This window comes from Sardina pilchardus, chromosome 5, assembly GCF_963854185.1.
Source record: "Sardina pilchardus chromosome 5, fSarPil1.1, whole genome shotgun sequence".
In the NCBI taxonomy this organism is placed as follows: Eukaryota; Metazoa; Chordata; class Actinopteri; order Clupeiformes; family Clupeidae; genus Sardina; species Sardina pilchardus.
Window position 1 is genome coordinate 15,590,708 of NC_084998.1, and position 13,111 is coordinate 15,603,818.

The 13,111-nt window shown below is 41.5% G+C and overlaps 2 protein-coding genes across 3 annotated transcripts; both read left to right on the forward strand.

Moving 5' to 3' along the window:
• The first annotated feature begins 4,660 nt into the window (after positions 1–4,660).
• Positions 4,661–8,309, forward strand: lim2.1 (lens intrinsic membrane protein 2.1). 2 transcript variants are annotated; one of them, XM_062535618.1, is made up of 5 exons: positions 4,661–4,761; positions 6,466–6,647; positions 7,471–7,620; positions 7,816–7,950; positions 8,082–8,309. In XM_062535618.1, the coding sequence occupies exons 2-5, from the start codon at positions 6,473–6,475 to the stop codon at positions 8,141–8,143; spliced, it is 522 nt and encodes a 173-aa protein (XP_062391602.1). In that variant the 5' UTR covers positions 4,661–4,761; positions 6,466–6,472; the 3' UTR covers positions 8,144–8,309. The 2 variants fall into 2 exon arrangements, with proteins under 2 accessions (XP_062391602.1, XP_062391601.1); XM_062535617.1 differs by lacking the exon at positions 4,661–4,761 and adding an exon at positions 5,177–5,363.
• Positions 8,310–10,557: 2,248 nt separating this feature from the next.
• On the forward strand, positions 10,558–11,884 carry bsx (brain-specific homeobox). The gene is made up of 3 exons (XM_062535740.1): positions 10,558–10,810; positions 11,351–11,541; positions 11,636–11,884. Exons 1-3 carry the CDS (start codon positions 10,558–10,560, stop codon positions 11,882–11,884), a joined length of 693 nt encoding a protein of 230 aa, XP_062391724.1.
• The last annotated feature ends 1,227 nt before the right edge of the window (positions 11,885–13,111 follow it).

A 13,111-nucleotide genomic window follows, 5' to 3' on the forward strand; every position in this document is an offset into this window, starting at 1 on the left:
ATTCTTTCTTTCTTTCTTTCTTTCTTTCTTTCTTTCTTTCTTTCACACTCACACCCTCACAGAAATGCACATACAACCACACACACACACACCTCCAACGCACACTCACACAGACACACACACACAGGCAGAGGCATACATGGCACCACCTCCATTCAGACTGGTGGGATCTCCACTGACCCGTGAAGACCTTTCCTTTCTGTGGCCAACACAAATAGAGAGACATTAGCTGGCACACCCTCAAACCAACAGAGCAAAGGTTCTCCCCTCCCTGCTCTGACACGGCTAATTAAGGGAATGTGCATTTGCAGTTGCCGCGCCGATCACAGTCTGGCTAGTCATGTTTGTCATTTCTAACATTGTCTTAGCAGCGGCCATTTTAAACACCATCTCAAAGCTTTCCCGAATGCTAGAGATGGTTCCGCCGAGGTTGATTTTCTGTAAGCTCCCCACTATGTCCTTTATTCATTCTTATTAATTTGGGGTGAACCCCCCCACACACACACACACACACACACCACCACCACCCCCCACCCATCCCCAGTGCTTACACAGTAGCAAGTGAGCAGTCGTGTGGAACGAACACATGCAAAGGTCATCCATCTTGGCGTGGTGCCTGGGCGGAAAAGCCACCAGTGGGTGGGTGGGTGAGGTTTTTGAGTGTTTTGAGTGACTAAGCCATGGGTCTCCGTGTTTCATTTTAGTCCTTTTCTTGTTTCATCCCGTCATCCTCATCCCTATGGATTAAGTGCTGCTCACTCTCCCTGGAGTCTGGGAAACTCCAGAGGAACCCCCCCCCCCCCCCACCCCCCCTCAACACACACACACACAGAGAGAGAGAGAGTAGCTGCAGATGAGACCTGCCTGGGCACCTTGTCGTTTTTTCTTCTTGCTCACTTAGGAGGATCAAATGATCAGTGAGAACTCAATTACCAACATGTCTCCCCTGACGGGGGTTCGTTGCCTTCGCACTGCGAGGCCTTGTGATGCAGAGTGCCTGGGAGGAGGGCAGGCTGGGTGGGAGGGTTGGGAGGGAGAGAGAGGCAGGCATCTGCCCCCGTATTTGCCTAATTGGGTTTGACTTCCACAATTACAGGGTAATAATGCCCTCTTTGACAGGGTGTGTGGTGGGAGAGGTTCCTTCGCCGCCTCCTCCGTCGCCACCACCACCACCACCACCACCACCTCCTCCTCCTCCTCCTCCTCCATCCCAGCTTCAAGACTGTAAGCACCGGAGGCATTGGTTCTGGGCAGTGTGTGAATTGACAGGGGCCACTGGTTAAGCAGTGGATATTGAGTCCTTGATAGGACCCCAGGAGACCTCGCAAGCAACAATGACTGAATTAACGGCCGAGGCGCAATGAGAATGTCAGAGACGCAGGGGGCTCGTGCCGCCTGACCTCTGTTGCCCGGGCAATTGTGTTCTTCAGAGATTTTCACTTGGCTTTCCATATGTGTGTGTGTGTGTGTGTGTGTGTGTGTGTGTGTGTGTGTGAACATTTGCTTTTAATTTATGTGATTGATTGCAGAGTTTTCTACCAGTTACAATGGACTGTTTCTAAAAAAGGTGTTATTTTGTTCTATTTACCTTCTACATAATAATTGATGTTTATTTGAACATTTGTTTATGTCATGACATTTATTCAGTAATATTGTCTTTCCTTTTGTTTGTGGTTGGTGTTTGTCTAACAATGGAAGAAATGTGAATGAATGAATTACTTATATACAGTATGCCTGTGTAACACTTTGAAGAGGCAACCTGACTAAATCCTTTTAATGTTATATCACAGAAAATTCTAATATCAGTAATAAATATTTCACTTCAGAGAACACTTTAGAAATATAAAATCCCCCACAGTGTACATTATTATCTTTATGAGCCTAACCCTGAAATGACAACTGCAGCCAGACTTTGTTTTCATACTCCCACAAAAACTTTTAAGGACACTATCCATCAATCACCATTAGAGGTAATGATATGTCCATTTTGACACTTCAGAATCAGTCACAACAAATAAGCACGGCGAGGAGGAACATTTGGAGAGAGATAGCTTTTCCCTGATATAATTTGTTGCTCAAAATTACAAAACAGAGCTGAGAGTAATATGTGAAGTCAAGTTTAGTGAGAGAGAAAATGGAAAAATTTAGGGGCTCTGAGGTTCTCTAATGGATATCCTTGCAGCCGGGAGAAAATAGGACCCAATAATGTGTCCTTAATGTGCGGCAGCAGTGTTTCAGAAAATGTATCAGGAGAAATGTCCCCCCTGTCATTTCTACAAGCAATCACTTAATGGCACCAGTAAATCTCCACAAAATGGACATGCACTGACCTATTTTCAGGTTTGCCAAATGGAACGAATCTTGGCACTGGAGGAGGAGAAAGGAAGATAACAAGAGAAGAAAAGGGTACTGGGGAGAGAGAGAAAAAAAACAATCCTTCAGTCTCCGGTGTGTGTGTGTGTGTGTGTGTGTGTGTAGTGTTTGTGTATCACTTAAGAGCAGACAGTGACAGGAATTTCAATTATTTAATTACAGGAGAAAATGAAAGGACTTAAGTGTTGTGATTTATGTGGGCTTTCATAGATCAATCTAATGTTTGCTCACATTGGAAATCAACCAAAATGGAACAGGCAAAGTAAGCACGCGTCTTGATAAATCGCACAATTACAATGGCAAATTAGTTTCTTGATATATTCATTTAAGTGGTTAAGTGGATGGGTTTTATGCCACATTCGTGGCAATGTCTGGCTCGAGCGGGCGGAAGTGCCGTCTGCCTGCTCTTTTGATTAAGGGGCACTGACTAAATGCCGAGAAAACGCTGGAAGCACTTAGTCCGCAAATTAGGCATCCGTAGGCACCGAAACGAACTCCTAAAGAGTTGATTTAGGCATTTAGGGGAAATGTGACTGGCAACTCAAAGGATTCAAAGACATTTTTTCCAGGCTGCAGTCAATAAATTTGAGAGGTCACGACTGAAGTAGGATGTGTGAGGCGCACCATTCCACAAAGAGAAAGAAAATGCTCTTGAAATACACTAAAAATGAGCTTAACCAAATAAAAACACATGGGTCTTTAATGTGAAGTTTGACCTCTGAAGTCTCAAATAGACGAATCTCACATAGATGTTTGAAAGAGAATTTCCCTTTTAAATAAATTTGTAATGTTGTCCAATGATGTCTGACCTCTTTTTGTCTGCATATCAGATTAATTTTGTTACCCCCAACATATAATGTGAGCATCAGGTTAATCCTAGGCATATATCAGAGACTGTAGTTGTGAACATGGCAGTCAGACTTCCCCTTTGTCCACTTCTCGGTTTAGTAAGCTTTCTAATGATGATACCTCTATCCAAGTACATGACTTCAACATCTGTACTATTTAGACCCAAACAGGATATTGTCACAATTCATACTATTTACTGTAATGTTGAGAATGATGTTCAAATACATTTCTAAACTGTGTTATGTAATTAATAGAGGTAAAATACAAATCAATATAACTTTCACTATTGCAGATTTAAAGGAGATACTACAAGGCTGCAATATTACACTTAATCTTTCATTAACATGATCAAAGCAACCAATTACAAAAGGCCTCTTTATTACCAGTTTGTACATAGTTCTCTCTAGCAAACGCATAAATGTGTACTTTCCACAACAAAATTCATCTTTGAAAAGCCAGATGTATTTGCAGAAGAATTGCTCCTCCATTGCCGGGAAATGTTGTCCACTTTGATAGCAGAGGACGATATCAAATGCCCTCCTGCGGCAGTGACTGAAATGGAAGAGAATAGGCGGTAGTCTATAAAAATGAAGTTAGAAGTAAGTACAGCACTCACATCCTTGAAAAAAAAGTCCTCTCCCACTGTAGTTTGTAGTCATCAATTGGCCTGAGCTCTAATGCATGTAATGGACTCACTCGCGTCCTTTCATCTTCAGGTTGCTATGTTCTTGGCCAGAGAATGTCTCCCTGGAGAGGAAAAGAATCCATAACGGCCATAAGGGCAAGTAAAAAACCCAACCTTAATGTTCTTTAACAAAAACAGCGTTAACTTTTGCCCACGTAACGTTTTTTTTTTAATGCAGAGTATGGGCAGCAACAGGCTGAAGAATTATAGATAATAACAATGACTGTTTTGATGATGATGGGAGCGGTGTTGACACTCATAAGCAAGCATGGAGGATTAATACTATATCATAATAACTATGATGATGATGATGATGATGATGATGATGGTAAGGGTTGAGTTGAAATGTGCAAATAACATGGTGTGAATAGCAACAGACTGAGGAAGAATGATGATGATGGTAAGGGTTGAGTTGACATGTGCAAATAGCATGGTATGAATAGCAAAAGGCTGCGGAAGAATGATGATGATGATGATGATGATGGTGGTGATGATGATGATGGTGGTGGTGGCGGAGTTGTGCTGATATCTGTAAGTACCATAATGCTCTAGGCCGGGGCCAGGGGCTGTGTTTAGGTGCAGGGGCCCAAGCAGGACTGATATGGCATGTGATTTGGCATGTGAGCCAGCCATTCAACACCCATTCAGTGCCCACATGGTACCACAGTCTGTGGTGGTGGAGGTGGTGGTGGTGGAGGGGGGAAACTGCGCTGTGAGGCTTCAGAGCCGTGCGCTCTTTCATGGAGCGCCATCTCCAACAGGATGCTGGCTGTAGCACATCTGACTGGCCTCTGAGAGCCCACCACTTTGGCTCCATTACTCTTCCCTCTTGTGCTGGGGCCCAGAGCACACAGGTAGTAATGCACCATTTCCCTTCATCATTTTTGCCTGGTGATAACTCGTGATATATGGCCGCCGCGCGTGCGTGGAGATCTCTCGTCCTCTGATCAAAAATTCAGCGATCCTTTTTTTTTTTTTTTTCCCAGACATGATTTGGAAGTGTGGGCCATAATTGATGTGTTTGTGTAGCTGTATTCAAAATATCAGTCTTTGTTTTGATAAATAAAAATCATAGTTCCTGGGCAGTAGCGATAAGCGCTGCGATCTCTTCACGCTTGGCCTCCTCTCCTCTATAGAGAGCGGTCAGCCCGTGGCTTTCAATGGAAAGCATCCAGTCATCAGTATCACTTCAAACCCGGCTGGCTCCCGCATAGTTTTGTTTTTTCAGCAGATTCCCAAACCACAAAAAACTAGTCCTTTTCTGATTGGCTACCACTTTGCCTCTGGCCTTTTGTGCCCAGTCGCTTCTTTTTGCTCTTTCCAACATTTTCCCTATTCACCAGTGGCCACGCGTTAAACGCTGTCTGCACCAGCCTGCCCTACCCCTGTAGGGCCTTGCTTTATCCTGCCGAGGTTTAATCGAGTCATTCAGTCTTCATCAGCGCGGTGAATTGAGGTAAGTGAGAGATATTTATTCATGTGAGATAAAGGGAGACATGATGGCTAATCTGGTGTCACTTCATATTGATTGTGGGGTCGGGGGTTCAATCAATATGTGGCGGCCCGGATAGATCTATAAGACCACCGGATCTTTAATGCAGGAATCCATAAAGCAATTGGAACAATGAAGTTAAGTCTATGTACTTCACTTCTATTAACTTGTTGTGGACACCTTTGATCAGATATTTAATTGTTAGCCAGTAGAAATATGCAGTAGAGATGAACATGGACCATCAGCATCCGCCATGTGGGAGGTGGATTTTCTATTAGCATGACAAACATTATCTGTACCAGGCACAAGATATTCACCCACAATGAAAAGTAACTTCCGATAGACATGTGTAACGTCGTTCAAACAATTCTCCATTACAATTTCAAGAGAGAAAACACAGTCTCTGAAACTACTTCTTCCTAAGCATAATGCAAGTATATAAAATATAGGCAACCGTGTATATACCAGTGTTTCTAATGTTGACGTGGCTCAACTAGATATTGTGTTTTCTATCTTTAGCTATGGGGTTTTGAGCTTTGCTACTATGCGTGTGTCCATCATTACAGAATAGTGCTTTTTATGCCATTATGTTTGCAGACTATCTTTTCATTATAGCCTCTGAAAAGTCAACACATCTCCTCATAGCTGTGCTTTGCCAACGCGCACTGACTGATCTTGTGGCAGAGCGGAACATGTCTGTGAATTCATGCCCCTGACCCCCCGGTTCAATCTGGTGGAAATAATGTCTTCATTACAATGCAATTACGGACACTTACACCTCTCCCACTGAAGTGCTGCTCGGATGAGAGGAGAGCTGCTGGCCCTTGATGCTCTGAACGCCACCCCCCCCCCCCTCTCTCTCTCCCTAACGGCGTGTCTGTGTGTGTGTGTGTGTGTGTGTGTGTGTGTGTATGTGTGTGTTTTGTGTGTGTGTGTGTGTGTGTGCCCCTCTCTCTCTCTCTCTCTCTCTCTGTCTGTGTGTGTGTTCTGTGTGTGCCCCTCTCTCTCTCTCTCTCTCTCTCTCTCTCTTTGTGTGTGTGTGTGTGTGTGTGTTGAGCCTCTGCAGGTGCAGGATGTACAGCTTCATGGGAGGCGGGCTGTTCTGTGCTGGCGTAGGGAATATACTCCTCATTGTTTCCACAGCAACAGATTATTGGATGCAGTACCGACACTCAAACAACTACATGCACCAGGGCCTCTGGCGCTACTGCACGCCTTCCAAATGCTTTACACACACCGACAGCATTGGTGAGAGTCCTGCCTTGTGCTGCTTTTCACAATCACTTTGTTATGGTCATCAGCAACATGGTCTGTTCCATTTCACCATCTCATACATGTAAATAACCATAACGGTACACATTACCGTATACATTATGACTTTTTTAAAAAAAAATTATGTTCTCAACGCTTTGTTTATTTTTAAAGAGCTGTATTTTATACCAAGCACATGCACTCTTAGAATATTAAAACAGGAATGTCATTCATACTAAAACCATAACAGATAGCAGTTCATTATCATATATAAAGCCAACTGAATTTAAGAATTTTGAAATTGAACCGGAAACCAATCTGTCCAATTGACTTTATGGGGATCTCACTATTTGAAAGTATAATCAAAGATCCTTAACCATCTTTGGTATTATCAAAGACAATTAAAGCAGAAGTATTAACCAATTGTACCACATGAGGTCATGCTCGTTTGATGGCACTGGAGTGGCCGCAACACGAACTTTGATCACCACTATAAAACCAGACAGTCATGTTGCAGTCAGCAGCCACCCTCTGCATGCACCACACCAGTAGATGGTGAGGGTGCTTTGGAGGTAGTGCTAAGACAGGTCCACCTACAGTATAATTCATGTAGAGCTTTGGGGGTCAACAGAAGCACTATGGAAATGTCTCACTCATACATGCATGCATGCATTCATTCATTCAATGACTCATTCATTCATTTGTGATGCAGTTGTAAACGTCTACATTGATTTGTATATGAATATACAAACATGTTTTTCCACTTATTCATTCATTCATTCATTCATTCATTCATTCATTCATCCATCCATTCATGCAGCTTACTGGGATGCCACTCGAGCATGCATGATCCTGTCCCTGCTGGCCTGTTTCATAGGCATCATCATCGGCATCATGGCCTTCATCCACTACTCCTCCTTTGACAGATTTGATAAGACCTTTGCTGCAGGCGTTTTATTCTTCATCTCATGTAAGTTGTTTCCCTTGTCATCTACACAACTATATGAACCAGGAGTTTGCCATCAATTGAATATTTTTTTACCTAGATCATTTCAAGGTATTTTTCTAACCAGATTTCTGACCAGTGAACTACTTGAGTGGTAAAGGACATCTTTTAGTATGAAAAATACAACCAAATGTGTTCTTACTCTCCAATTCTCCGTAGGCTTCTTTGTATTTCTGGCAATGGCGGTGTACACTGGTGTGACGGTAAATTACTATGGCAAACGCTATGGAAACTGGCGATTTTCCTGGTCCTACATCATTGGCTGGGTGGCAGTGGTACTCACATTCTTTTCAGGTACGTAAGCAGCAATAACCAACATGGCTGTCTATTTCTGTCTGTTGTGCATTATGTTTTGCTGCCCATTGTTATTGGACTACCGGTATGTAAAGTACAGCAACATGTCATTGATTTGTGTCGATTTCTAGGTATATTCTACATGTGTGCTTATCGGATGCATGAGTGCCCAAGAAGTTCCAACAGGACTTAGAAATCACCCTAGTTTGCTTCAAGGACTTCAACACCAGCATCTTAAAGCATCGACTGTGGAGCATGGCATTGTGGAGCACTATAGGACCCTGGACACTAGGCTATTTAAATAAAGGATGGAGAAGAAACATTCTTCTTGATTGTGTACACAATGTTTGCAAATTAAACACTACTCAGGTATCCTCATTCTAGTGAAACTCACTGTAGTTTGGTCATGTGTTCATGTATCTAACGCTCACTTTCATAAAAAGAAATTGTGTCCATTTTTGCTGACGTTCTGGAATATTCTGTGGTTAAAATGATCATTGAAATGATCATAAAGTGGCATTATTTAATTTTTGAGGCCAAAAAAACCCTGAAATTTTGAATTGATAAAGCAGTATATAGAACGCTTGCCTTCACATAAATACTCCTAGTGGATTAAACAGACAACAGATGTTTGTTTTTTTCGATGGGTAAATGTTAGAAATGCAGCCTGCGAGACAGAATAAGACAGATAAACAAAGAGACAGAGACAGAGAGAGAGAGAGAGAGAGAGAGAGAGAGAGAGAGAGAGAGAGACAGAGACAGAGACAGAGACAGAGACAGAGACAGAGAGAGGGGTCATGGACAATACAACGTTTTATGAAATAACAGTAAACTACACCATGGGATACACTTTCAAGATGAATGCATCCCACATTCCAGGTGTACTGAAGCAAGCCTCTTAAGAGATGCACCACTTTAAAGCGAGCCAATGCTGCCTCCTCAGCCGGCTCCGAATTTCACTTGATGAAATGGCTGTTAAAAGCCGCTTAACTCCCCCTTCGAACGGATTCTATTGACTACCCACCTAAAGACGATTTCATCACCATTAATTCATTTACTTTCTCATTTTCCCCTAAAAGCAAGTAGTTACCGTGCTGTTCAAGTAATCAGGCATGGGACGCAGGTGGGTCTTATCATCAGAGAAGTCCCGGGTAAACACTATAAAATAAAATGTATTTTGTTATGTAGTTGCGACAGCAACAGTCTAATAAAGCTGTGTAGCTTGTGCCTTGCGCCATTGTGTAGCCTGGTTTATCAAGCCTATTAAGCCAACTTGTTAAGAAGTTGCGACTCCACATTAGGACCCCATGGCTGAGACTGAAACAAGAAAAGTCACTTGAAGTCTTATTTCGGTAATGATTAAAGTTTGACTATATTGTCAGTTTGTAATGAGTAATGCCCCAATTCATTTGGCTGTTACAAGCTCATACATATGGAGTGCGTGTCTTATATTTGCTAGAGTAATGTATTTTCATGACTAATTGAACACGGCACTTAATTTGCGTCCACCTGATCAAACCAAAATCCTCTCCTGCGCGGAAGGATTATTACTTCCGTTTAAACATCCCCTCTAATTATCTAATAGCATTGCTGCAAGAATTCTGGGTATATTAAGACACTTTTAACATTAAGCGCCATGATTGGAAATGTGACGACAACATGATAACAACAAATTACTGCGGCCACGGAGGAGACGAGAGAGGACTCCCCTCTTGTGCGGCGCTACTTATCCCAAACGTGAAAGGACAGAGCGTTTTAAGAGCAGTTACTGCTGGGACACGATCGCTACTTTTTATGCCATTTATGCCATTACTTCTCACGCGTGATCTAATATGTTATTATAAATGTAAGATAATATAGGCTACCCCCCACACATGTGCGCGCGTTATTTTGATATTATATTGTTTAGATAAAATCATCATTAAAACAAAAATTCCCATTACTCCGACGGCACTGAAACAACAACAACAACAAAAAACCCATTGATAACTTGATAGTTTGACATTGTAGCCTACTCTTGCATATACAATTCTTCACAATATAATTTTGTAAATCAACAGGCGCAGAGATAAATAACTCCGACACCAACATTTGGTTAGCCTGAATTGTAAAGGGAGACATAGTTGTCGCATTCATGTTTGCAGTCCTGCAACACAAAAAATATTCAGTTTTATATTATACTGGTAAAAGTTTCCTTTTAAAAACCTATAACGGGTATAGCCTAAATGGCTCCTTAACAGCCGTCGCCAGAATGCTTTATGTCGGTCGGAAGGCTGTTTCAGCACCATGGTGAGCGACCCTCCCTCTAGTCGCGGTCCGTCTAATTAATCCATAAAGAACTAATTCAATCCCCCGCCCAGCAGTCGCGCCATTGGTTGAGCTCGAATGCAGGATGGAGTTTGTTGCTGTCATTCTGCCTCAATAAATAGTAATCTATCTGTCAGAGGGCTACATACCTTTTTGTCACAACGATTACCCTTAGTGTTTCAACTTTCTCGGAAACGGAAGACCTGTCAGATTGTGTGGATATTTAGACCGAGAGTTACTTCAAGGCAGTTTCCCGGTCTCTCAGGACTCGTTTTTGTTGCCCTTTCCAAACAATTTAAGATGAATCTCAACTACACGTCTCCTGTCCCACAAATGCCAACACAACGGTCTACGTCGTTCTTTATTGAAGATATTTTGTTGCATAAACCAAAGCCCTTACGCGAGGTTTTCCACTCGCCCTTTCCCAGCTCGTTCACGTCTCGGATGCCTCTTCTGGATTATGGATACCCTCTGATGCCAACACCAATTCTGGCTCCCCATCCGCATCACCCCCTTCACAAGCCTGAGAATCATCCATACTTTTTCACATCAGGTGAGTACAAGAATCTGCTTTAGATGATCGAGCCTAACTCCAGCATTATGGATGACAAAGCCAGGCCTGTGCTCAAAGACTATGAAAAATGTCATTACAAGATATCTGGCAATGGCTTTTGTATTTAGGTCTGTCATTCTTTTTTTTCATCTGATTGAGCAGCCTAATAAATTGTAATAATAATAATAATAATTATAATAATAATAATAATAAGAAGAAGAACAATAATAGACCGTTATGAATTGGGTACAGAGGTCTATAGTGGCCTACAGTAATGCCCTCCTTACATCCTGATTCGAGCAGAATATTATTATTATTATTATTATTATTATTATTACTATTTATTATTGTTATTATTATTGCTATTATTCGCCTTTTATTATCCAGTTGTGCTCGTTCTTGTTACAAAAAAATCAAAGATGTAGGCTATAGAGCATATGATAAAACCAAGCATGCAGGCAATTTATTGGCTAAATACAATGTCAAATCAGTTTCATTTTCGTACACCATCTTAAAAACAAAAAACTTTTAATTGTGCAGGTATGCAAATGCCTGCCCTCTTTCAGCACCATCCAGAGTTACCAGGAAAACACTGCAGACGCAGGAAAGCCCGAACCGTATTCTCTGATTCCCAGTTATCTGGACTGGAGAAAAGGTTTGAGATACAGCGGTATCTATCCACGCCCGAACGCGTAGAGTTAGCCACAGCTCTCAGCCTCTCGGAGACGCAGGTGAGGGGAAAAAAGCCCAGTTTAAAATAATAATACTGCGCGTTAAATTATGTGAATGAATTTGTTAATGAACAGGTTATCTTTTATCACACAGGTAAAAACGTGGTTTCAAAACAGAAGAATGAAGCACAAAAAACAACTGAGGAAAACCCAAGACGACCAGAAAAACCCTAGCGAATTAGACAGATCCGTGGAAAACTCTTGTGAAAGCGAAATTAACGAAAAGTGCCCTGATGATATTAAGCAAAAGCATGGGCTGAGTCCGAACACATACATACTGGACGAAAACGAGGACGACGTTGATATTGAAGATGACGTGTGCTCACCTGAACATCTACTATAGCCTAATGCAAGTGATTTTTGAGACAATAAAACTAACCGCAATGTACATAGTTCATGTCTTTTAGAGAAAATTATATACTTTTTTATAATGGGTTATTATTGCTTCGAATTGTTAATATTTATTGGAGTGGTTGTAAAAAGTATATGTCAAGTTTTGTTGAAAAAAGACAGGGGCAAGACATTGCTTATGATGAAGAATGCTTAGGCCTAGCCTATAATAATAATAATAATAATAATAATAATACATGTATTAACATAAACACTGTAAATGCAATCAGTAATATATACATTTTTACTGAACTAATGCATCAATTATGTCTATTGTAAATTATTTTCCCTTTTGTATATATACCCCATTATGTTCCCCGTAAGTGCAGGTAGCACTTTGCTTTGATAATATCCATTGCTGAATACATGTGTATGCAATTTTACAAAATAAATGGTAAATGGTTCCTGTTATTAACACGTTTGCTTTCCGCTGTCTGGAGCCTTGTCATTTCATTGTAGCCTGTTTTCTTTCCTTTTCTTTTGGGGCACCTGTTCACATTCATGTGGCCGCTTAGGAAGTTAACATTTAGGACGCCATTGATAACCGTCTACGTTTATCCTAGTAAATCTTCTTTTCAATTATGTTTCATTCCCTAATATACCATCAAATCTTTCAGGTGTTGGCATGATCTTTTCCCCACAGTTCAGTCCACTTGCTTCGTTTGTGTATAGGGTGAAGGCGGTCTGCCACATCTATTTATTCACGTCTTGCAGCCGGTTTGATACTGTGCCCGTTTACTTTAACAAAATGTAGTGGGCGGCTTAGCCACTTGTTAGTCGCAGGGTCACGCTGTAGCCTACTAGATGGAAGTTGGACCCAGCAGGGGTTATCCTATGTTCTATTCAACCGATAGTTCCACGAATCTTTTCATTCAAGAGACACGCTGCGAGTTTGTGCCATCAGGAGATCTGCAGTCTAGCTATGTATGTTGCTGCTTTAAATAATGATGATTGCGATTAATAAAGGCCCCATATAAACAATTTGTGTTAATTAAGACACGTTATAACCCATTTCCAAAAAAAATGGTTGAGAATAACACCTCTCTGATAGCGTAAAATATTGACTGATTACGCAGTTTTCTTTTTAAGACGCAAGCTTTTTCTCTTGCTGTTTTTTCACTGATGTTTCCAAATATGAATCAATGGAATTGCGCGTGCCTTGACACTATTTTTACGCACT